Below are 25777 nucleotides of genomic sequence, written 5' to 3'. Positions count from 1 at the left end.
TTTCCAAAGGATCATTGCGCGCGGTAATTGCCAAGGACCTGCCCTTGTATGTGTCACTGGCCTCCAAGGCGGGCTGGGGAGGGGGGAAGAGGGGCGAAGTTTCTTTTTTCCCCTCGATTCCCTTTCTGCTCCCGACCCTTCTCCGGGCAGGTGGCTCAGAGCAGAGCCTGGGCTGGGCTCGCCCCCCCCCCCAAACGAGAGCAGAATTAATGTCAGCACAGCAGCAGATGAGGGGGGCATGGAGATCACCTGGGCTTTCTTGGCTATGGGAAGGTCCTGTTTCGAGGTTGATTTCGATGACATAGAAATTCCTCTTCTGTAATTTCTTCTTAGTCGCTGCTGCCTCGACGCTCCGGCCCTCCTTCCAGACCACGGCAGTGAGAAACTCTGAACCGGTACTCAGGGAGGAGGGGTCGGGATTCCTCTCCAGTTCAACCCCCGGGACCCAGTCCAGAGCGCTCCCCTGCTTCTCTCACTGGGTGAAGCGGCCCAAAGCTGCTGCTTCCGTCTACAGCGGGGTGGCTCGTCCCCCTTCCAATCCAGGCTGCAATCCTATTCACACTTTCCTGGGAGTAAACCCCATTGACCACATTGGGATTTACTTCTGAGAAGGCAGGCATAGGATTGAGCTCTTGGACTGCAATCCTATTTACACTATCCTGGGAGGAAGCTCCATTGACTATAACAGGACTTACTTCTGAAAAGACAGGTAGAGGATTGGGCTCTAAGGCTGCAAACCTAGTCACACTTTCATGGGAGTAAGTTCCATTGACTATAATGGGACTTACTTTTGAGTAGACATGAATAGACTTGGGCTCTGAGGCTACACTTTCCTGGGAGTAAGCTCCATTTACTAAAATGGGACTTACTCCTGAGTAGACAGGCAGAAGATTGGGCTCACACTCACTTGCTCAGGAGTCATTTTCCCGGACTTCCCCCCCCCCCGCGTGAAAATGTGAATGTCCCCATCCAACCGGGTTCGGTGAGTTCGGCGCCCCAGTCTGTCCTGCCTTCTTTCGGCATCTTTGGAGTGGGATCCCCTCCTCGAGGGGGCCCAGAGAGGAGCCGGAACGCGGCGTGGCTCCGGATCCCGCACGGATTTCAAAGCCGGCGCCTCCTTCCCCTCCCACCTTTCCAAATTAGGCTATTTAGATGCTTGCCAGATGAGCTGGGGGGGCGCTGGGACAGAGCTGACAGCTGAGCAGATCTCCGGCAGCCCGACTACCCTTCACTCTCCCCCCACACGCGCTTCTGGGGGTCTCCTTCGGGGCGGAGACTGCGGGCCATTCCGGGCAAGGGATTAATTGGTAGCCAATTAATAGGCTGCAGTCCTATCCACATTTTCCTGGGAGTAAGCCCCATTGAATATAATGGGACCTACTTCTGAGTAGCTATGCATAGGCTTGGGCTCTGGGGCTGCAAGCCTATCCACACTTTCCTGGGAGCAAGCCCCATTGACTATAATGGGACTTACTTCTGAGTAGACGTATAGGATTGGGCTCAGGGGCTGCAATCCTATCCACACTTTCTGGGAGTAAGCCCCATTTTATATAATGGGAATTACTTCTGAGTAGACAGGCATAGGTTTGGGCTGGAAGGGGGGGCAAGCCTATGCTGCCCCAGGAGGCGGGGGGCGGCGGGGGGCCTTTCGGGCAGAGCCTGGGGGCCGCCTGGCAGCTCGCCCTCTCGCCAGTGCCTGCCCAGCGCCGCTCTCCGCCGAAGGGGGTGTTTCCATGAGAAGTTTGCCGGTGGGAGGAGGGGGAGGCTGGGGGAGGGTGGGGGCTGCTCGGCGAGGAGTCACGGACGTGAGGAGCCCAGACAAGGCTCAGGTGGGTGACGTCTCTATTCCGGCAGCAGCAGCGGCGGAGGTGTCGGCAGCGAGCCCTCCGGAGCGCTTCCCCGGGGAGCGCGAGAGCCGCAGCATGGAGAGCCACGGGGAGCAGCGCCTGGCGCCGGGCAGCGACCTGCCGCCCGTGTACTCGTGCCCGCTGAGCAGGGAGCGGCCGGGGGTCGAGCACGCCGACAACAGCCCCGGGCCCGAGGGGGCGGGCGCCGCCTTGCCGCCGGCGGTGCACCGGACCACGTCCTTCTCGGTGCTGGACATCCTGGACCCGAACAAGTTCAACAGCAAGAGCCGCCGGCAGTGCGCCCTGCTCTACAAAGCCGCCGCCGGCGGGGAGTACACGCTGGTGGCCGACGAGAAGCTGCAAGAGGCGGACGCCGCCGGCCCCAGGGCTCTGCAGGAGGAGATCCAGAGCCGCAGGAAGCCCGCCGGGGACCTGCGCAGTAAGTACTCCCGCTGGCCGCCGCCCCGGGCAGCTGTTCCGCAGGGGCGGCTGCGCCTGCATGGGGGGTCCCGTCTAAGCACCTCCACTGGCGCGCCTTTCTCGGTGGGGGGAGACTCGGTGCCCAGGGAGCCCCCCCACACACACACACACACCAGCCTCCCGGTGAGGAGGCCTCCGAGCAAGGCCAGGCCCTGCAGGGGCCAGTGAGAGCCGGAGCTGGGCGCCTTGCGGGCTCTCCGGGACAGTTGCCCGAAGTTGCGCACGGGGCAGCGGCGCGGCGGGGCAGTCGCCCTCCAGGCGCTGAGGCTGCAATCCGGTGCACGCCTACCTGGGAGTAAGCCTCATTGACTACGACCAGACTTACTTCTGAGTAAACAAGCATGGGATCGGGCTGTCGGGCAGGAAAGGAGAGAAGCGAACCGGCTGGCGAGGGGAAGCCCACCGACAGCTCCTTTCCACTGCTGGGGATGTGTGGTGGACAGCCAGACCAGGCCCCGGCACTGGAAGGGCACGGCTTCCTGGCGCGCTCCGAAGCCCAGGCCGGCCTGTGCGCCCTTCCAAGGGCTCGGACGGAGCCAGGCAGGCGGCGTGCCCGCTTCCGCGTCCTGGCAGAGGGGGTTCCCCTGAGTCCCATAGGCTGAGCCCGTCCAAAAAGCTCCCGGGCCCTTTGCCAGAGCTGGAGTGCCCACCGAGGCCCTCCAGCTGGTCCAATGGGGGTCCTTGCCTTCAAGGGTGGGTGTCCCCCCATCGTCCCTTCGCCTTTCCCGTGCCAAAGGCTTGGGGAGGTTCTTCTCGCTCGCCTGTTTTTCACCCCCCCCCCCCAAATCTCTGCCACTTCTGGCTCCCGGCGACAGATCCCATTTTCTGGGCTTCTTTAAGACAAATCAGACTAATTGTGACAAAATGCTGGTTATCTCTGGAAAAACAATTAAATCCCTTCGATTCCACGGAGAGCCAAATGTGCTTAGCAGCGTAAAGAGGCCGCGTAATGGGGGGGATCGCCCCGGAGTGGCGTGTGGGACCCGGCGGGTCGATATCCTATTATCGAATTGTGCATATCTCTTTCAAGCACCTGGCCAACTCGCGCCTAACATCTAAATTATAGGGTCAAAATTCGGATAATTACTCGATTAAAACCTATTACACTTATTAGGGCTGCCTATCGACCGGGGCCGGCGTTCGACCCGCGCGCCAGATTGCTTCGGCTCCCTTCCCTTCCCCCCCCAACCCACTGCTGGACGGATCATGAGCACAGCCCCACGGTCCGGGGCAGTAGCCGGAGAGGAAGAGGGCAGGTTGGCCCACCAGAAGGGCTGGGGGGCGAGGAGGGACGCAGAGTTGCCCAGGAACTTTCCAACGAGGGGATCGGGCGCTTGGAGACTCGACGGCTCTGCCAGGCAGCAGTCGAGGGGCGAACTGTCGTGGACCCCCTCTTTTCTCGGCCCTCCCCAGCACCTACCCTTCACACGACCCCCGAGCCCCGTCTGAGCGCCGAGTAACTTCGAGACACTGCCGCTGTCCCGGTGCAAAAAACGCGGAGCCGTCGCAACTGGGCCGTGGGAGCTCCAGCGTCGGTGCCGCTTGCCAGGCAGAGAAAGGCGACTCTGGCTCGGCCTCGCGGAGGGCAAAGGCCCCCTGCTGCCTTCTGCCCTGGCCAAGACTGGGCCCTTCTCCTGGCCCCGGGGGGGGGGTCTGGCTGAAGGGGACTCCAGGTTTCCTTCTCTTCCTCCCAGAAGCCTCTGGCATCCCTGGGCACAGCCCCCCCCCCCCGAAGGGAAAGTGGAAAGGCGCTCCTGGCTAAGGCAGCCTCGGTGGGAAAACGGCCCGTTCCAAAGCTCCGGGGCTTGGGGTGGTTCGGCTCCGGAGACCGTCCTCGCGCTTCGAACCAGGGCCCCGGAGTGTGTGTGTGGTGGTGGTGGTGTAGCTGGGGAGATTGACAGCCCAATCTTATCCCCACTTACCTGGGGGTAAACCCCATTGACTCTAATGGGACTTACTTCTTAGATTGGGCTGTGAATCCGGTGGGAACCAGGAAGGGAGGAAGAGACCCGTTTTGGTTGCATGTGGGCCTCATTCCCACGTTCCTGGAAACCCGAGGGCACAATCCCGCAGAGAGAATCGCGAACGCCCAGCGGAGATGAATTCTTTTCAATTAGGGGTGGGGGGAGACTTCCAGCGGGATGGCGCCCATTCCCGGGAGACTTCAGGCCCGGCAAGACCCTCCTGCCAACTAGTATGTCCCGCAGAGGAGATCCGAATCTCCCTTTCCGCGCGTTGCCTGGTTTCTCTCCGCCTTTCCCGAGTGGACCGTTTCGGCTTCTAAATTCCGGGAAAGACGGGTTCAGGGTCATTCCCTGCCACTGATCTCGAAAGGGTCCCTTGTGAGGTTGCGGCTCTTGTTTTGATTGCATGTGTGTGTTTCTGGCAAGGACCAAATAAGAGGCAACATTTCAACTCATCTGGCTGAGGGCCCGATCCTCTCCAACTTTCCAGCGCCGCTGCAGCTGCAGTGCAGCCCCGAAGCGAGGCAACAAACGTTCCCTTACCTAGCGGAGGCCTCCAACACTACCCTCCCACCACAGCGCTAACCCATCCGCATGGGCTGAAAAGTTGAGCAGGATTAGGCCCTGAGTTCGCAAGACGCTGGTTCGTTTGTCTGGACAGTCAGCTCTCTGTTTAGATGGAAAATAGGGACACAATCGGAGCTCGGTGGCGAAATCCGTCTCTGTTTGGAGGCCCGAAAGATGGCCTGAAAAACGATCCCGTTCGGTTCCTTTTCCACCCCACCAGCCAAGCTGGGATTGGGGCTTGTCTGCATCATTTCAGAGCGCGAACTTCCCAGTTAGTTGGGGGGGAGGCTGAACTTCTCAAACCAGAGAAAGCCTGCTTGGGGGGGCACCTTTTGCCCCTCCCCACCTTGCCGACTCCCTCAAGAGCATTTCAGCTTTCTCCTTGCAGAGAAGATCTCCGCTGTTCCCGGAGGCCCTAATCCTAAACAGCTTTCCCGCCCTGACACAGCTGTGCCAACGGGGTATGTGCTGCATCCTTCCTGGAGGCCTCCTCAAGGTAAGGGAATGTTTGTTTCCTTACCTCGGGGCTGGAAAGTTGATTAGGATTGTGCCCTGAGTCAACACAGAGAACCCCACCCCAAATGAAGCGGCAGCTCCCTGATTCTTAGGCTACTTGAAATGGATTGAATGAAATACGCCTACTCCGTGGGAATCGATCGGAAGATGGGGAAGAAATGGTTCTTCCAGGGAACAACCAAAGCTCAGCCTGAGAGCCCAAGCCTTAGGCATGTCTACTCAGAAGTAAGATCCACGGTAGTCAATGGGGCTTACTCCCAGGAAAGTGTGGATAGGACTGTAGGCTCAGAGCCCAAGCCTGTGCATGTCTACTTAGAAATAAGTCTCATCATAGTCAATGGGGCTTATTCCCAGGATTGCAGCCCAAATATCCTCCTAGCTCAGCTTCTGGGTGCTGGCCTCGAGATCAACTTATCCTCCTGAGTCGTTTAGTCCTGATCGGCGGAGTCCTGCTGACTTAGCCCGGCCTTCCTGCAGCTCCAGGGCAGCAACAAGTTCTCCAGCAGTCCCTGCGCGTTCTGGGCCGTCATTGCAACTTCTTTCCCAGGCCAGACGGATTGGGGGGGGGGGAGACGCTTCTGCCGGTGCCCGCGTGGCGAGCCCAGAAGGCACTTTTAGCCCGAGACTTCGCCAAAGACCCGGGCCAGGGAGAAGGAGAGCCCGGCTGGATTCCTCGACTGCATTTTGTCGAGGACAGTGTCAAGGCCTCTGCATGCCTACTCAGAAGTAAATCTCCTTGTGGTTAATGGGCTTACTCCCAGGAAAGTGTGGCTGGGTTTGCGAGCACGGTCTCGGAGCGGAATGTCATTTGCTGGTCTGACATGCAGGTCAGAGAGAAAACGTGGTGGTAAAAAAATAGAGCCTCCCCCCCCCCCCGTCGAGCCTTGGCCCCCGTTTTTCGGATCTCGGCCCAGTGGAGGTTAAAACACGGATAAATAAACACGCGCGCAAATTCACACGTTGTTTTCCTTGCCCCCCCCCAGCAAAGCTTCCGATGGCTCGCCAGAGCCCTGCCTCCCCCAGGGAGTCAGCAGGCCACCCACCTTCAGGCACGACAATCCCTGCAGGTCAAGAGGCCGCCGCAGCGCTCAGGTTTCTGCTTTCCAAGCTCTCTCCCCCCCCCCCCCAGCCTTTCTGGGAAGCGCTACCCAGGGCCGGCCCTTGGCAGTCAGGAGGCTTTTCCTGTCCAATCTGCTCCGCAGCCTCGTCTCTCCTCCGTCCGCCTTTCTCCGTCTCTGCTCCCGCTTCTCTCGTCCCACTTCCAGGTCCCAGGAGGGGTCCCGAAGTGGGGGGGGGGCTGCCTGGAAAGGAAGGTCCTGGTGTGGGGCGGAGTGCGCCCCCAAAGAAGGCGCACTTCGGCTCCGGGTCCCACAACCTGGCAGCCGCCAAAGAGCCGCCCCGTGTTTTTGCGGGAGTGCACACGTGCATTCCGCAACTCGCGTGTACTCCCGAGAAAGGCCTCGCAGGGATGTCATCATAGCGGGGCTCCCGCTTCTACGAACAGGAAAGCCTGCTCTCAAGGCGGCCAAAGTGGATTCTCCCACACTGGGGTAGAGATGCTCCCGGGGAAAGTCTCTGACCCGTGCCAGAGTGTGACTGCTGATCAGCCTGGGTCAGGTACTGAACTTGTTCCCTTGCCAAGTTTGGTGCCTGATGGTGTGAAGGTGCCCCCCCACCCCACGTGCGAGTCCTGGAGGACTGAGAAGGCGAGGCAGGGGGTGGTGCTCCGGGGGTTTCGCGGGTGAAGGAGAGCCTGAGACGAGTCCCCCCAAACTAACCTCTCTGCTTTGTGTGCGCAGAGGCCAGCGAGTTGTACCGTCCCGAAGAGGAAGACCTGGACGGCAGCCACCGGCGGAGCCCCTGCGCGGAGAGCGAAGCGCCCGAGGAAGAGGAGGAGGAGGAGGAAGAAGAGGAGCTGTGCAGCGAGGAGAGCAGCGGCAGCAGCAGCGACGGCGGAGGGGGCGGTGGCGGTGGCGGCGGAGGGGGCGCCGTCGAGGCCCTCCACCCGGAGGAAAGGGAGCCTCCGCAGCAGGGGCCTCCGCAGCAGGTGCCCGCTCAGCAGCCGCAGCCGGGAGGCGGCCCCGGGCTCCCTTCTCCGCAGCCGCAGCCGCAGCAGGCGGCGCCGTCGGGCAAGGCGAAGAGGAAGCGGCCGGGCTCGGACTCGAAGTCGGGCAAGCCCCGACGGGCGCGGACGGCCTTCACCTACGAGCAGCTGGTGGCGCTGGAGAACAAGTTCAAGGCGACGCGCTACCTGTCCGTGTGCGAGCGGCTCAACCTGGCGCTGTCGCTGAGCCTCACCGAGACGCAGGTCAAGATCTGGTTCCAGAACCGGCGCACCAAGTGGAAGAAGCAGAACCCGGGCGCAGACACCAGTGCGCCCACCGGCGGGGGCGGGGGCGGCTTGGGGGGCGGCGGCGGCTCGACGGGGCTGCCCGGGGGGCTCAGCCCGCTCAGCCACTCGCCGCCCATGGGCGGCCACGGCCTGGGCATGCACGGCCCCCCCGCCGCCTATAGCCACCCCACTGGCGGCCTGGTGTGCGCCGCCCAGCTGCCCTTCCTGCCCAGTCCCGCCGCAGTCCTCTCGCCCTTCGTACTGGGCTCGCAGACCTACAGCGCGCCCGCCTTCTACACGCCGCACCTCTGAGGCCGGCCCGCAGGGACTGCCCAGCCCAGCCCCGACGGCCAGGCGCTCCAGGCGGGGCGGCCCCCAAGGGACTCCCTGGACTGCAGCGTTGGCAGGGCGCCCCCTCGGCTCCCGTCTGCTGCTGCTGAGCGTCCTGGGCAGCTTGGTCCGCTCCCGAGCCGGACCGAGGGGTGAACTGTCCCGGAGTGGGCAGAGCGCAGTGGGTCGGCGGTGTCTCGGAGGTGAGACTGCAGCAGGACTTGGGCCCCGTCGAGCAGCCTGGCTCACAGAGGCGGATTGCAGCATGCCAAGGGGTTGCCCCCCCCATTTGCGGGGTTGCCCCCCATTTGCAACTAAGGGGGCCACAACTCTGCAGGAGGCGATGCCAGTCTCAGCATCACTTGACCAAACCCCCGCTGGGCAGAGGAAGGTAGAGGAAGCCTCGCCCCCCCCCCTGTAAATAGAGTGACTGTGCAGCATCGTCGTCTCCCCTCCCCGTACCCCTGTCCCCAGGACCTGGGGTTGCCTCTGGTCCGACGCCCACCTCCCAGTTGACTCTCAGGGTGAAAGAAAACGCCTCCCCCCTCGCTGCTCTTGGCTGTCCTGATGCCACGATTTTTACACACCTCGGTGTTTGGTTTGGTGTTTTGTTTTTTTTAATGGGGGGGGGGGGAGACTTTTCCAGACGAAAACTCCAGGGGTGGGGGAGCGTCTGTTCTGAATGCAGTTCAAAGGAAAGAGATGCGAACTTTTTTAAACCCCAGTGTAAATATTTCTGGCTGTTGGGAAAATTTTCACTTTATAATTTGTGTATAAAGTGCGGAGTAAATGCGCAGTAAACGTTGGTCCGAAAGAGACGCTTTCCACCCTGCTGGAAACGGACATCAATAAAGAAACCCAAGTCCACGCTTCGTTCTTGGCTTTGTAACCTTCCAGCCTGAAGGCGCCTCTGCTCGGTCGGCCAGGGAGGCAAAGGGCACGATCCAGCCCCAATCCAGCAGTTCTCAAAAGTCTATCCTCCTACACACTGCCCTTAGAGCTAGTCCCAACGAGGTTTAGAACCCGATTCTAGGCATGTCTACTCAGAAGTAAATCCCATTGTAGCCAACGGGGATGACTCCCAGGTCAATATGGACAGGATCGCTGCCTGACTTCCAAATAGCCAGAGGTGTTTCGAACGGTGTGTTATTTGTCTTACCCAGAGGTAAGCCCATTGTGTTCAGTAAGACATAAGCTGCAATCCTATCCACACTTACCAGAGAGTAAGCCCCCTTCTGCATAGACAAAGGATTGGACTCTTACAGCCCAATCCTATCCACACTTTCCTGGGAGTAAGGCCCCTTGACTCTAGTCTAATGGGACTTACTTCTGCGTAGACCGGCATAGGGCTGGGCTTTTAGGCTGTAATCCTCTCTTGCTCACGGGCAACAAACGCCTCTGCAAATAGCCATGCTCAGGACTGGCTGGAAGCCCCACCGATCTCAGAGCTAGCTAGGTCCGTACTCTGACGGGGCTGGCCTGCCCGTTTTCCCGGTGCCGATTGCCCTGTTCAACCTCCTCAACCCCAGTCCTGAACGGGGAGTGAAACCCATGGGGCTCGAGGGCACTTCCTCCGGAGTCAAAGTGCCCAGGAGCCCGCTGTCCGGGCAGCATCGCCACCGGTGGCACGGCCGCTTTGGCAGGAGATCCACCACCCGCTGCTCGGTTCTGCGGGAATTCGGCAGTGATCTTCGCTTCTCAAGCTTAAGGGATCGTTTGCTGAGCTTTCTGGTCCCTTTCCAAGAAAGCGTAGAACTGGCCGGGCTTTATTCAAATTTTACCACCACTACCATTATTATTAGGAACGTGGTAATATACGTACCCAATTTCCAAGGCACTATTGGGGGGGGGGTCCTTCCCAAAATCATCATTTGGGAGATCTCTGGATTCCTCTCCTTTCTCCTCGGCAGTGATCCGTGTAAATTCAAAGCAAACGAAGGGATGGAGAATAGTGACGAGGGCGACCCGCCTTTTTCGGAGGGGGAAGGGGACAAACCCCCTTTGCACGTCATGACTGCAAGTGGGACATACTCTCCTCTTCCCGCCGCGATTCCCAGCCTGTCCCCGTCGGGTCCCCCCCGCAGGAGCTCCTGCACCCATTCAGAACGGGGGCGGGCAGTTCTCCTGCGAAAGTGCCTCTGCAGGGCGCCCCCGCGCCTTTCAGAGAGGCTGGCGCCAGAAACACGTGTCTGTGCACCACGTCTGAACCTTTTCTCTGGAGTGCAGTAGTGGCACGCATTCGGTACGCAGGGCCAGGCGAAGGGGTACTTCCCCTCCCCATCGCTGGAGGAAAGAAAGAGACCTCTTCTCGTCCCCCCCTTCAACTCCCCTGCCTCGCCCTGACCTCAGCGGCCCGTCGGAGTCCTGCGCTGCTGGGAACGGGAGGAAGAGTAAGAGCAGGATGGGGGGGGGGGAGACCTGGAAGGGGGTGGGCGACGAGGAGAGGAGGGCAGGCACCCCAGAGGGCTTGAGGGCCGCCCTGAAGCCGGTCCCAGATGGGGACGCGGAGGCAGTGGCGTAGCTAGAGGGGGTGTGAAGCACTACGTTTTGCAGGGAGGCTCACCTCGGCGTGCAAGGGGCCCTTCCCCTCGGAGCCATTCCAGGTGGGGGGAGCAAAACAGAGGCGTATGCATGAATGGCTCCAAAGAGGCCCCTTGCACGGTGCGGTGGGGCTCCCTGCAAAACGTGGTGCTTTGCGCCCCCTCCGGCTACGCCGCTGCAGGGAGGCGCCGTCCAGCCTGGGACCCCTTCTCAGCTCATCCCATTAGCGCTTCCCTCTCGTTGGCTTCCTCCGCGGAGCACTTTTGACAAGCTGGCACTTGAAGAGCCAGGAAGGGATCGCTTCTGACAGAGGAATTACCGCTTCCCGCAGGCGCCGCCGACGGATGGGAAGCAAATGCAAATACAGTGAGGACGACGAGGAGGCGCTGCGGGTGCTGCGAGAGTCCAGCGGACAAGTTGGAATGGAACGGGGACCCCGGGTAGCAATGCGCCAGGTGGCCGCTAGGAGGAGCCCCAGAGAGAGGGTGCCGCTGCGAGCCCAGGCGCTCAGGCAAGGAGGAGGAGGCGCGGCCGACGGGGCGGGCAGCGAGCACTGCAGCTTCCTGTGTCATCCAGCCCAGTCCCAGGACAGGCGCTCGGGAACCCCTAAAATGTCCTCGCTCTCCTTTTGTCCTTTCCCCTTCTTTCTGAGTCTCAAAGAGATTCCTCAAGTAGTAAGTAGTAGCGAGTAGCAGCCCAACTGGTAGTAGCTCATTCTCGCGGAGGAAAACCGTGGCAGCCCCTGCGACCCAGCAAGAGGAGGCCAATTTAGATGGACAGATCTTGGAGACCTGCAGCTCTCCTACGAGGATTTGCAATGCAACGGAGCCCACACTGCTAAGGGAACATCAGAAGAGGCCCTTCACACGTTTGTCCTCAAGAGCCACTGAGGCATAACCAGGTTGCAAAGTTCTCTCTTCTTTCTTTCAAACTATGGCTGCCAGCCAGATAACTAAACATTCGCCTGCCTTTCCATGAATCGGTTAAAAGGAAATAAATTTGGACTGTAAGGACACGTGCCTTTTTTCCAACAGTGTGAGATAACAATTGCATTTGTTCTGCTAAACTGTAAGTTAATATTTTTTAAAAAATTTCCTTTTTCCTTCTAACAACTCTTTCCTTCTAACAATAAACAGTGAGTTATCTGCAAGACATTTATTATGTTATCAAGTAAAACTGAGAATTGGAATTAAATTAGAAAGAAAATCAGAGTTAAATACCAATAGTCAAAAATCCCTCAGTCATGTCCTTAACTTTCAGTGCCACCAATTAAAATTTGCCCTGTCCCATTAAAAAGGACACACACACACACACACACACACACACACACACACCTGATTAATCAATGGAGTCTGCAAACCTAGTCACATTTTGCCATTGACCCTTGTAGGGCTTCCAAGTAATATCTACAAGGATATGGCTTATGCCTTATGCCACACCACAAATGCAATTGCAAACTGGACCATACATTACAATGGTACACAAATAATCTGAATGCTCAAATACTCAAAGCTAATTGTTACAAGGAGCATGTTGCTTACTAAAGACATTGGACAGCTTGAATATGTCAGGACCAAATTTGAAAAGCAAAACAGAAAAAGAAGTACAGCTTGGGGAAGTTTATAATAATGTTGAAAAGGAAAATTGCAAGTATTTTACAATCTAAAATTATATAATAATAATAATAATAATAATAATAATAATAATAATAATAATAATAATAATGCAGTTTGTGCAAAGAAACTGAAGAAACTATTGATCAAATAGTTCCTGCAAGAATATTGCATGGACTTATTATATTATTATATACAGATTATAAATTTAGACATAATTCAGTGGCTCAAATGGAATTTATGCAGAAACTACAACATCAAAACAGTTAATAATTGATTAGAGCATAAACCAGAAAAGGTGATAGAAAATGAGAAAGTGAAGATCTTGTGGATTTTTCAAACTGATAAAGTTTTAGTGCATAATATACCAGCTATGACAGTAATAGAAAAAAATAAAGTTGCCATCATCAGCATAGCAATACCTGGCAATTGTAGGGTTGATGAAAAAGAACATGAAAAAATCAGTAGATATCAGGATCTAAAAATTGAAATTCAAAGATTATGGCACATACCAGCATTGGTCATCCCAGTGGTGATTGGCACATTAGGTGCAGACCCCAAAATGATTGAATTACATCAAAAACATCTGAGCATTGACAAAATTACTATCAGTCAGATTCAAAAAGCTACCCTGCTTGGTTTCGCACACATTATTCGCAAATATATTACGATGTCCTAGGCCCCTGGGTGGGGCCCAACTAGTAATTAATGCCAAATCCAGCTAGAGAACAGGCCCATCCCAAAAACTCAGAATTGAACATTCGGATGACTGCAGGAATGGGGGAGGGGTTTGGTGTGTCATTCATTTTCATTGTCCCTGTTTGTTTTGTCATAAATTCATTACAATTCACCTTTGTTTCATTAAGAAGCCCCCTATTTTTGCTCCTACATTTGTTTTCATAACGAAGGGCATTAGCAGTGATCACAAGCAGTGGAATTCCCCCTTCCCCCCTTATTTTCAAAGCATAACATAGTGTCAGAGTTCCTCTTCGTGGCTGCTGCTCCATGTTTTTCTTCCCTCAATGCCTAAACTGACACAATGTCCAGAGCATTGTGGGGGGACGGGACGGGGACACATGCCAAGAGGAACTCCAATATGACTTTTACACTTTGAAAACACTATAGTTTAAAGAAAAGCAGATTAAAAAGCACATTGCTCTGCCTTGCTGCAAAAAAAAGCTCCCCATGCCCCTTGCGCACGAAAAGAAATGGGATCCAAGTGGAGAGCATGCTGTTTAGCTCAGACCATGCAGGTATTTGTTCATGATTCATGGTCCAACATGCAGCCCACTACTTATTGCTGAACGCAGAAAGTTGAGACCAAATTTTGAAAGAGAGAGAGAGAGCTTAGCTATTCGAAATCCATGTAAATCTTCTCCAAGACAGGATCTAAAGCTGTCTCCTGGGTTCCAAACATGGAAGCAAAGGTGCAGTTGTATCCTTGTGCAAAAACAGGGGAGTGGTATCCAGCCCCTGAGTCCTCCCAAGGAACCTCCAACCCTCCCTTCAAGTGCATATTCCCTCCATACAAATCTCTTCACCATAGCATTGGAAGCTTATTGAATTGGGAGATAGAGGGGAATTTTTTAATACAATGAAAAGGGAGGAACATCATCATCTGGAGAACACCCTTGGTTCTATCCAGCAAGGGCAGAATCCAGTCAAAGCAAAGCTTCAGCATAGGAGCTGCCAGGCCACCATCCAGAGTATTTCAATACAGGGAGGCTCGAATAATATTGAGCAGTTGCAATTTTATATTCTTGGATGGATTTTTTAAAAGGGGGGGCAGTTAGACTAAGCAGTATAAGGGCTCCTTGGGTCCTGCAACTGCCCACAGGGTGAATGCAGGTCTAGGCAGTGCCTTCCTTTTCCCCACTGGCCCTCAGGATATGAGTACAAGATTCCCAGTAAGCCTCTTAAAATAGCCCCTCCTTGCCCTGCCCCAAGATGTACAAATGCAGGAGGTGAGCAAGTTTGTGTAATTCTGCTTCTCAAATGTCTACATAGCATTCGAGAAAAGGTGGGGTGAGACACTGATACAAACAAGGAGAGGAGAAGATGCAGGTCACAAGATAAGGAAGTTGCTGAAGTTGGAGTAGTCTGAAGATAATTCAAGTTAGCAGGCTCAAATGTACCCAAGGATACTGATCTCAGATATAACTAGGGCCACCAGCCCACTGAAGAGGAATTCCAGCTGATCTATCATTTGCCTTTTAACACTTAATTTGGTTAAAATTCGTGTGCTTCCATTGCAGTTCTGAAGGAACTGAAATCTCACAATTTAATCCAAAGTAACCACTATTCATAGTGAAAGGGAAAGGCCACCTGCAATATTTTCTTTTTTGTTCCTTTTTCTGAGAACCAAAACAGACTTTCCAAATTAACTTATGTGTTTTTAAATCTCAGCATCATCCATTAAAATCTCCCCTCACCAATTTCATGGTGGCACCCACAGATTAATTAACTACATTCCAAATCAGCTTTATTTGATTACACAACTGAGAGCCCAATCCTAAGCATGTCTACTCAGAAGTAAGTCCCATTATGTTCAATGGGGGGCCGAGCCCTGACAACCCCGAGTTATTCCATCTGCTCTAAGCGTGGGAGGATGGAAGCCAGAATGTTGCGACCAGATCAGAAAGAAACGTCTGAAAGTTGTGGTTTCTTGAAAGATAGAACCTTCTTTCAAATTGTAAAAATCCCTACTGGGATTTAATTAGTCTGCCTATGTAAACCGCCTTGAATAAAGTACGAGGAGAAATCTGAGGACCAAGAAAGGCGGTATTGAAATACCTGTATTATTATTATTATTATTATTATTATTATTATTATTATTATTCCCAGGTGAGTGTGGATAGGATTGCCGCCTAATTCAGACTCATGGTCTAACACACAAAATTGGTGTAGCCTCAGAAGCTTCAAATAGTCCAGGAAATTGCAGACCTGTTAACTTGATTTCTGTACCTGGAAAGCTCTCAGAGACAATAATGGCACCGAATGATATTGAATGATTACTACAGCACTTGGAACCTGGCCTGCCTCACTTCAGTTCCTGATAAAGTCATGTAGTGGGCTGCAGCTTCTCACTTCTCCCCAGACTGGCCCACTTGAGCAGGACCTGGCTGACACCTGTCTAGTGGCCTCTGCATGTTCCTGGGATGGCAACAGTTCTACCTCATAATAACCAAAGATATTTGTGATCCTGGGGAGTAATTACATGTCTGAAACCCTGGGGCAATTTCCTTCTTCCTAAGTGGTGTCCCTGTGGGTTCCCAGGTAGCTGGCTTAAGAGCAGTGGCATAGCTAAGGAGGCAATTGTCCCAGGCTTCACACTGCTGAGGGGCTCCACACTGACTCAGAATGACTGCAGCTGGAGTTCGCGCATGAAGTGGCTCCTTTTCTTGTTCCCTGGCTGGCTGAAAGAGGTTTCTGTCAGTTGATTTAAAGAGTTGGAATAGAACAAAAGATGGAGAGGGTTAAACAACCAAAATCAGTGGTGGTCCTCCCATTGTAGACAATGGGGCAAGTGCCCTGGGTGCAAGCCTTCAGGACCCCGCGGAAGCCCCTCTGAGGCTCCCGACAGGGTCGGAAACTGTACTTCCATTTTTCCCCGAAGTGCAGTTTAAAGCATCGGGGAAATCTCAGGAAGCTTCTCTGATGCAGTCTACGTGAGGTCGCATGAGGCTCCGTAAGTGTCAGGTAAGTGGGGGGGGGGTAGATTTGTGTACAGGGGGGAGGCAACATCCCACGGGGGGAGGCAACATCACAGATCTTTGCCTGGGACATGGGGCTGGGGAGATCCTCCACTGACCAAAATCAAACTGTCAAATACAATTGAAGTACACACCTAAAAGGACTAGTAGGTTCTGAATATGTTTCAACAGGATCTTGATCAAGAAAAAAACTCATCTATGAAAGCAGTCAAAATATAAGATACATAATAAATACATATTATCATTTACATGCGAACATATACCCTGGTATCATAAAATGAGCAACAGAACACAAAGAATTAGAAAATCCTAAAGCTCTGTCAACATCCATTACAATGAACCCTTTACAAAACTCATCGGAAAACTCTCTTTTTTAAAAGTTTTGAACAAATGAAAAAAAGAAGGGGGAACCCATCAAAATTCAGATAGAAATACTTTAAAAGCAGTACCGGCATTGCTCCTTTGTAAAAAACTGTCCACAAATACTCGTAACTGCATACTTCAGTCACTTCAAATTGTCTTTTTAAAATAGCCAACTTCTAGTTCTTCTGAAAACTGCCCTTCAAAATGCCAGGACTCCTGCTTCAGTCCAAAAAGTTATTCTGGGGAGACAGTCTGTTAAAACTTGCATATAGTTAAAGCAGAAGAAATTGAGAAACTGTTCATTATCTGCTCGTGGTTCAGATGTTATTCTGATCTCCAAGCTGGCTCCACATAATATACCCATCAGTCCTCGTCTCCCTTCTGGAAGAATTCTCAAATTCCATAATTGTATATGCAGGGGGAAGGTTCACCTAAGCCACTCTATGTTATAGGGCAGGGGTGTCCAAACTTTTTGGCAGGAGGGCCACATCATCTCTCTGAAACTGTGTTAGGGGCTGGGGGAAAAAATCAATTTACATTTCAAATTTGAATAAATTTAGATAAATTTACATAAATAAATATATTAGAGATGGAACTTATATGAATGAATGAAGGTCTTGCAATAGCTCAAGGCCTATAAAAGGCCTTGCACAAAGCAAGGCTAGTCTTTGCTGCCGCTGCTGCATCACAGACATGAAACTGCAAGCAGTGGAGGGAGCCCTCATCCCACAGCTTGCGCAAGAGGTTGAACTGTCACCCACATGCTGAGAGCAGTTGCATCAGGCCAGCATGGGCTCCAACAAGTCTCCAGAGGGCCAGAGGCTCATTGGAGACTGGGGGCTCCCCGCAGGCTAGATTGGGAGTCCCCGAGGGCCACAAGTGGCCCCCGGGCCGGGGTTTGGGCACCCCTGTTCCAGGGTCACTGATGAACCTGCATTAAAAGGGTTTATCTGTGCACACCAAGGAAGGTTGGACAAATTGCTCCCACACATGCAACTAAAGAAAGCATCCCAAACTCTCCCAAGAAGGGATAGTGTGTATGTCATTAAACAAATTTTAAACATGTGGGGCCCATCAGATGGTGTAAGGAAAAATCAAACTGGCCGAAAACTATCCATTTAAACTTTGTAATATAGAAAACTACTAACCACTTTAATCTCGTTCTGGACAAACATACTTAAAATTATAATGGCACTGCAAATTGCCAGAATTCTTCAAGGCAATTCTTCAAGGATCCATTCGTAAAACCAAAGTTCAGGCACTCATGAAAACAGTAACTGTATATTACAGTAATCAGTCCCTCCAAGAAGTAAAGAAAGTAGCCAGCATGTAAATGAACTTGGCACAAAAAGCGGGAAGAAGGGAGAAGACAGCACTCCCTATAGACGGAATTGCAGAAATCTTGCATTTTAAAAATCAAGACTCAGCTCTCCTCTCCCTTCCTCAGGCCCACTAACTAAAAATGTTACTGGTCTATGTGCATAGATATTCTGAGGAATGAGTAATGCCCATTGAGAGCAGCTTCCAAGAGCTGCACAAAGGAGGGAATTTGGCAAGGATGAGCAGTCTGAGTATTTGCTACCATCATTTAAACTTATTCAGAACGAATACACCGTATTTACTTGAGAAGAAGCTCTTGTTAAAATGGAAGAAAATATCTAAAGTTATTAAAAATGACATTATGAAGAACGTAAGACAGAGAACGTAAAGAAAAAATGTTTTATACTGAAATAATTTACTTCATGGAATTTTATTTATTTATTTATTACCTACATGAAATCTGACAAGAAGTGAGGAACAGTTAGAGACATACGAGGTGTGTTCCATTGTAAAAGTTACAAGAAAAATAACGGATAAGCATATTTACAAAAAAGACAAAGGCTGCAATCCTAACCGAACTTTTCTGAGAGTACATTGAACAAAATAGGACTTACGTCTGAGTAGACCTGGTTAGGATTTTGCCCAAAATTTCATTATTAAGTCAAATCTAAAATAATTTCTTTCAAGACAAGCTGGAGAAGTGCTCACTGTAAGATATTTGAAGACCTGGTTAGGATTTTGCCCAAAATTTCATTATTAAGTCAAATCTAAAATAAATTCTTTCAAGACAAGTGAACAAGTGCTCACTGTAAGATATTTGTCTTATTAAAAAAATAAGATGCCATATGTTCTATAGTACTGATAGACATGTGACTGTTCCTCTTTTAGTAGATAGTACAGATACATTGCAAATAGCTTACTCTCAGTTAATAGCTGGTGTTCACCCATAGCAGGCTTTCCCTCGGCTCAGCTGCACTATAAAGTCTTTGCATCATATTATCAAGAATAAAATACAGGTTGGTCCTTGTCATCCATGGGTTTGTGATCTGCAGATTTGTCTCAGCGAAGATTGACCCTCAGAGGATCTCCCAGGTGTGACCAGAAGTCACAGGGGGGGCATGCAGGGGGGGTGGTCACAGGGAGGTTGCTTTCAGCCTCCCCGTGCCTCAAGGCCTGCTGGAGCCTTCTGAAAGGCACTTCTAATTTAGTGAAAGACCCCCGGACATGAGTGTCGCTTTCTCAGGCGTATGGAGTCCCTGGTGCCCAGTAAAACTTTTCCTCCAAGCAAGCTCAGGAGCAGTTGCTGCCCCTGCCTAAAAGCAAAAGTTATAAATGCTGTTTTCAGTGCCATTTCTTCTTGGACTGAGGATACTGCAGTTGCTCAGAATGAGACTCACACATCGGAAAACATATTGAAGGGCATCCAATAGGTGGCGGAGGAGGGGCTAGGTGGGAAATGAGGTGGTACCAGAGACAACATAGTGACAGTGAGTGGCAGCAATATGGAAAAAAGATGTAGAGAATGGTGGCTTGGTGGGCATCCTCTGCATTGCTCATCACCTTCACCAGCTAGTGAATGAGGCCTGAGGCCTTTTGGGAGGCAACAAAAGGCCTGTGACAGCAGGCCTTTGACAGCAGTGGTAGTGAACTGATTGAGGTGGACACTGCAGAGGTCAGCTGCTGTAGGAGCAGCAGGCAAATGTGGAGGTGCTGGAAAAACATCTGAAACATGGAGACCCAGATGGAACTGTACCCTTGAGACTGGTGGGGTGGAATGGGGCCCTTTAAGAGGCAACAGTGACAGGTGAAGTTAGAGTGGCCAACACATTGAGCAGGGAATAGCAGCTCACTCACTTGTAGCTGATGGTGGTTCAGCAGCCTTTTAAGGACATCACTAATACCACCACAGGCCTTGGACAGTTCGCACACCCCCTCATTAATTTCTTAATGAACATGCAGCACTATCTTAGCCAGCAGCAGAAGGCTTTCAACAAGGGTGCTGAGGTGACCCCTGGACTGGAGGCTGCAAAAGCAAATACAGCCATGGGTGCAATTTCTCACACAGACAGGGGGAGTATCTTGCCAGCCACTGTGTGTGAGACCCAATGCTGAAGGGGAATGTGGCACTTCAGACCAAGCCCCTTGCTGACTGGAAGAAGCTAGTGAGGGAAGACCAGACAGCAGCACCATTCCCACAAGACTCATGCCCAGCTAAACCACCAAAGGGCAGCCTATAGAAGCACCTACCATCAGATTGGTAATCAGTGAATTGCTGTCAGATATGGAGAGACTAGCATGGAGGATGTAGTGATGAATCATCCAGCTGACCCTGTGAAGATTTTCCCCACTGGCTGAGCTTGATCTTGTAGCCCAGGAGCTACTCTCCCTCCCACTAACCAGTATGCTCAATCAACTGGTGCATTTAATGGTGAGGAACAGCATGACACCATTTCAAGGCTGACACCTCCACCTGTGGCTTGAAAGGCACTTTCCTTAACATGCACCTGCCACTTTTGGAATCCCCCCACACTGCATTTGAGTGAGTGCTGCCCACACTATTGGTCTCAAAGGACCATCTCACCCAGGAAAATGCCTGCCAGATACCTTCCTCTCCTCCCAAAGTCTTCCTTGCCCTCCTTTGCTAGGCTAGCTTCAGTAGCCTTGCCTTATCATCAAAATCTGCCACCTTTCTCTCAGCCTCTGCATCTATGGGGCAAGGGGCCAAATGTCAGCCAACGTGCCTTTCTCTCCATGGTTTATTTGCTGGCCATTCCTGCACCCTGCTCACTTCACCATACCAAATAGGCACACTCCACCAGCTACTTATTCCACTGCCATTTCAAGTTTGCTGTCAAAGCCTGTCGCACAGGGCTGCATCAACCCACTTTTGCCACTCTTTATTTCCTTATACAATTAGTTTCAAATGGTCTTTAGGTTGTATCTGAGTGCCTTTTTTCATTCATTGCCTCTAAAAAGGAACCTTTTACTCATACTATATTCAGAGACAAGCATGTCTGAGATTTGGCAGTTCTGATTCCTTCAATAGGTATTAGAATACCTAAATATTTCATGTCAACTGGAAGAAAATACTCTAGATAAGACTTGGCAGAAGAGCAGCTGACTCTCCCATTGAAAACATATGGAAACCAAAGCAAATGGGAATTATGAAGACAAATGAGGGCCCAATCCTATCCAATTTTCCAGTGCTGGTGCTGCTGTGTGAATGGAGTATGCACTACTTCCTGTGATGGGGAGGCAGTCCCAGAGGCCTCCTCAAGGTATGGGAACATTTGTTCCCTTACCTCGGGGCTGCATTCAGGGTGCATCGGTGCTGGAAAGTTGGATAGGATTGGGCCCTGAGCTGACAAATTCAGTAAACTAATTTTTTAAAAAGTGAACAAATTAACCTGTTGATAATGTATGAATGTTGGAGAAAACTACTATAAGCTATATCGAGGTGGCCAAACTGCAGCTTGCAAGTCACATGTGGCTTTTTGACATGTGATGTGCGGCTCTCAGAAATATGTTGGCTGAGCTTCTTTTTGCACAGCAATATAAAAGGTAAATACAAAATTTTCAAGCATTATAATAGTTTACCAGGTATAAACTGAGAGTGCACTGGATTAAATCATAAGTTTAATGTTCACGCTGAGTAGATACATTTAAGAATTCAAATACTTCTTAAATATTGCAGCTCTCAAACATTTCTCTGGCAGCTCTCAAACATCTGAAATTTATCATATGTGGCAAGTCTGGCTACCCCTGAGACATACAACAGTCCCAATGACAGCACCTGAAGTAAGAAAATTCAATGGAAATAAAAGTGATAATGTTGATGTGCCGATGTTCAGGCAGACTTCAAACATGCCTGGTGGCAGTGCTCAGAGGTCAAGCTCTTTCAGAAGGAAGTTACATATTCAATCAGTTTGGTGTTAGGATTTATGATCCCATTACCAGTGATTGTGATTTTGTCAGGTTATTTACACTGAACATCAGGAGTTGCTATGAAACTTAGTGACAGCTGCTGAGATGCAAGTGGGCATGCACGGGTGAGATCCAGCGGTAGCAAGTTTTAAAGGAGTGGTTATAAAAAAGAATAGAGAACTATGGAGAATTATAAGAGAATAGAGAACTATGGAGAATAGCTTTTTGGGAAAACCGATGACAAAGTGGACAGAGTACAAATCTTAAAGAGCAAATGTTTGACACAGATTGGTTTCAATGTATGCATTCTATTAAGCCAAGGCACAAAGTGAACATGAATGCTTACAAGAGCTCTCCTCCACAATTCACATATGGGTTGAAAGGCTTGTTGGAGAAGGAGTAATTATGTGAATTTGTGTAAGATTAAAAGTTAATTAAAAACAGGTGGAATAACAACACTGAAAAGCCTTACACAAGTGTACTTTGGGTAAAACATTTGCTATATGGAACAGCAGCTCTGTGTTTAAACACAGTCAAAGAGTTTAGAAAAGAAGCCCATTTCCTTACCTGCACATGCTTGTGAAGCAAGATACTCTGCCCCCCCCCCCTTGAGCTTTTGTAGCAATAACAGGTGAAGGGCTGATGATGACTGAAGGACCGATGAGCTCAAAGGGATTAGTAATGAGATCCAGAGACTTTCAGCTGTGTTTTCACTGGTGTGAACATTACTTGGTTCAGCTGGGACTTGAAGTCATTACCAGCTGATAGCTGTTTAGTGAAGTCTCAGACACACTTTAATCCTGTTCTTGTTTAAGTGACACAGTCAAAAGGCAGGGATTGATCAGACAATTAAATATGAAGCTAATATTTCAGTTCACCTGTAGTATAGCAGGTCACAATTTGCACAGCCAAGAAACATAGTGTCTGCCCAATTATTTCAACCTGACAAAGCAGTAACTTCAGCAGCTTCAGCTCAGATACCTGGGGCATGAATTTATGTATGCATTTATTTATATCCTGCCTTTCTTCCTGAAGGGACCCCGAATTCAGCTGCTTTGAACAGTGTGCGGCTGTTACAGACATCAGGTGAACAGGGGCAGTGTGATCAAAAAGTTATTTCTGCTCTACCATCTGAGAACTACTTTTGTTCAATGAATGCAACTATGTAATACCTCCACTGGGTTTGAAGTTCTCCAACAAGCTATTGGAGAATTCCCAGTGATTTGCTAGGAGGCATTTAAAGGTACAGACCAAACCCTGGTTTTTGCACTCTGCCCATTTGAGTCTGAGACCAGAATGATGGTTCTGGTGTTGGACTTAAGACCTGGAAAATCCAGGTTTAAATCTCCTCTTAGCCATGAAGCTTCCTGAGTAACCTTGGGCCTCTCCACCTCACTGAGCATCACCAATGCTGCTTTACATTATTCTTATCTTTCTTCCGAACCTGCATTTTCACTAGTTGATTTCTTTTGGTATTTTACTTTAAGAAAGAAAAATAGCTCTCAATATTTCCTTTTTTCTTATAGTAAAGTGAATATAATTAATTGGCACAGTTTTTGACAGATGCTGATACCTGCTAGTATCTCTTCCAACATAAAACTTGGTCATGAAACAACTGTTTCAAACAATTCATGTATAACAGTTCCAATGGTCAGAACAGAAGCCATTTGACATAGCAAAGTTCTAAATTTACAGTGCTGTGTTTTGCAGCTTTCTCTAGCATGTACTGTTGATGAGATGACAAAACAAGTTAACACCACTCTCAAATCAAAGCACATTTTTACTTACAAAATTCATTAGACAGAAGACATACAATGCATTTGAAAAGTAGGAATTCCGAAGTGTTGTCATCAGAATACATACAAAACTTGTGTAATATAAAAGTCCAAATAATTGATTTGTTACATACAGTTTTGAACACAATTCATTTCTAAAAATCTGTTCATTATTAAATAATCGATCTAAAGTATTTCAATATAATTTAGTCTATAAGTTGCAGCCTTGTTAAATGTTCCTTATCTAGTCATTTATTATGATCAATTCAATGCATAGTTAAACTGGTTTGCAAACTTCTCATGTTTCCTTTGGTCCATTCGATTCATTTCTTTCACCACCCGTTTCACTGCTGTTCTGTAAGAAAAAGCAAAATGAAAGCAGGATGAAAGCAGGAAGAGAGCTAAACTGATTTCATGCAAATGTGGGCAACATTTATGAATACATTAACAAAAATAATGAAGTGGGGCATGATTAATTGCTAATCAAGCCTCAAATGCTGCACTGATGATGAAGCAGAACAAATTTGGTATGTTAACTAAATTAGATACAGCAATAAACAGTTTTAATCCAGCAGTTGGCTCATTAGCAGAAACAAACAAATGGAAGTCTTTCAGCATCATGATCATGCACTCCCCACCCTTTATAGCCACATCCATTGTAGACAATTACTTAGGTGAAATTTTAAACATTGCCTGACAAATAAGGAACACGAACTCTAGAGGGCAATGTTTATATGGTCTTTTGTAGTCAGTTATTGCTCTGAACTTTGCAACCTGAAAAGTGTTTGAACATTAAAACAGAGTTAGCCACAGCAATTTAAAACAAACTACAGCTGAAAAATCATGAATTTCAAAACATTTTTTTAAAACCAGGTGAACTAGGAACCTTGATGTATACAAAAAGCCTGTCAATGGCTGCCGTGGTGCTTTCGGCACATCTGCCCTGGCATTTATCGCCTCTTACATATCTGTAAGCATATATTACGCATCTATTTCAGAAACAACTTTTCGGAGAAAAAACTACCACAAAAACGACAACTGCCAAGAGCTGCTTAAATAAGAGGCTAGACTACTTTCCCCACACAAACCTGATCCCCATGCAAAGAAAATGAGAAGTATACATCCTCCCGTATGGCTGCTTCTGTGTTAGCACAAAAGAGACCTAGAAAAACACCCCAGACCAGTTTTTCCCGATTTGTGGCTCACTAGTGGGATCACTACCCAATTTCTGGTGGTTTGTGAAATTGACAGAGTAGATTAGACGATCTGCACCAAGGGTTAAATAACCTGCTATTTGGGAGGAGCACTGCTGTCCATTACCATTATAGCCACAGAGGCTTGAATGGCTGGTAAAGTGAAACTTTTTTTTTTTTTTTAAGGTGGGTCCCGATACTAAAAGCTTGGGAACCATTGCCCTAGACAAATTTAGTGGAAAACAATTCTATTAAGGTTTGAAATGCAAATGTTGCAAAACCTCTGAAATATTTTCTTCAAGTACGTTGAGTAAAATATTTAATATGCCAGGTTGGTGGGTGGACCGGGGTGGGACCGCCCTCTGCAACTTAGGCTGGATCCTAACCCCCCTTCCAGCCAGGCTGGTGTCACACTGGGCTGCTTGGATTTGTGCCAGTGATTTCGTGGGGTGGCTGGTGTGCAGATAAACATTCTAAATAAATAAATAAAGGGGATAAACATTCCTTTACTCTGAGTTGTGCCACAGTCACCTCCTCACCTGTGCTGGCCAGCCTGTTTCAGTGCAAGTTAGAATTGTACTGTCCATGTCTAAAAATACACATGCAACCAAGGAACTAAGGTACATATGAACACTATTAAGCAACTTGTTTCAGTTCATGCAAACCTGCCATGACTGGAAGTCCATGAAGCTAAAAGTGAAAGTTCAAAATCAAACTGAACCTTTCAGACACTGATTCTAATTAGAGAATTACATCTGAGTTGAGCATTTGCAAGGATGTATTCTTTACTGGCACAGAGCGGGATGCTAAGGATGGCTAATTTTGTTTACCTACAAGTTACTATGTTAATAACTACATATGAACAACAACACTGAAGATACCAGATAATCAATATTAGCAGCTATGATAACAGAATATCCACATTTTTGCTACCCCTTTAATACATTATAGCAATGGTTCCCAAACTCACAGCGGCCACAGCGCCCTTCACACTCACAGGGGTGCTGTATGACCTTGATGTCTTGTGCAATCTTGGCCCAGCAAGTCAGGAAGAAGAGACTGTATGGCGCAGTTTGGGAACCAGTGCATTATAGGGATTTCGTTTTCTAAGCATTTCCTAAAAATGAGTTTCCTATTTCTACATGATATGAAAATGTACAGCTCAGTTTCTAATCTCAGATCATAACATCTTATTTACTACAATGTCGATAAGCTTCTGCTTTCAACTTTATTTCATTCCTCCCCCTCCCCCAACTAGCATTTTCCCCACTAGCAAAACCTAACATATATTCAGGTACC

General features: G+C 49.8%; 2 protein-coding genes across 2 annotated transcripts in view; one reads left to right on the top strand and one right to left on the bottom strand.

Moving 5' to 3' along the window:
• Window positions 1–1733: 1733 nt before the first annotated feature.
• NKX1-1 (NK1 homeobox 1) lies at window positions 1734–8018 on the top strand. The gene is made up of 3 exons (XM_066621369.1): window positions 1734–2286; window positions 5247–5354; window positions 7174–8018. The coding sequence occupies exons 1-3, from the start codon at window positions 1734–1736 to the stop codon at window positions 8016–8018; spliced, it is 1506 nt and encodes a 501-aa protein (XP_066477466.1).
• Window positions 8019–21300: 13282 nt separating this feature from the next.
• The window catches only part of UVSSA (UV stimulated scaffold protein A), a 59818-nt gene continuing 55341 nt past the window's right edge, over window positions 21301–25777 (bottom strand). The window contains exon 14 of the mRNA XM_066622407.1: window positions 21301–23640. Within this exon, the coding sequence (XP_066478504.1) occupies window positions 23547–23640 (94 nt within the window). The 3' untranslated portion in view covers window positions 21301–23546. The remainder of the gene's footprint in view (window positions 23641–25777) is intronic.

Source organism: Tiliqua scincoides, chromosome 3, assembly GCF_035046505.1.
Source record: "Tiliqua scincoides isolate rTilSci1 chromosome 3, rTilSci1.hap2, whole genome shotgun sequence".
Classification (NCBI taxonomy): Eukaryota; Metazoa; Chordata; class Lepidosauria; order Squamata; family Scincidae; genus Tiliqua; species Tiliqua scincoides.
Note: the sequence above shows the minus strand (reverse complement) of the source record. Positions and strands in the feature narration are given on the sequence as shown.

Coding starts and splice junctions, on each gene's coding strand:
- NKX1-1 (XM_066621369.1), top strand. CDS start 1,734: ATGAGAAGTTTGCCGGTGGGAGGAGGGGGAGGCTGGGGGAGGGTGGGG. Junction 2,287..5,246: donor GCCCGCCGGGGACCTGCGCA/GTAAGTACTCCC, acceptor TTCTCCTTGCAG/AGAAGATCTCCGCTGTTCCC. Junction 5,355..7,173: donor TTCCTGGAGGCCTCCTCAAG/GTAAGGGAATGT, acceptor TTGTGTGCGCAG/AGGCCAGCGAGTTGTACCGT.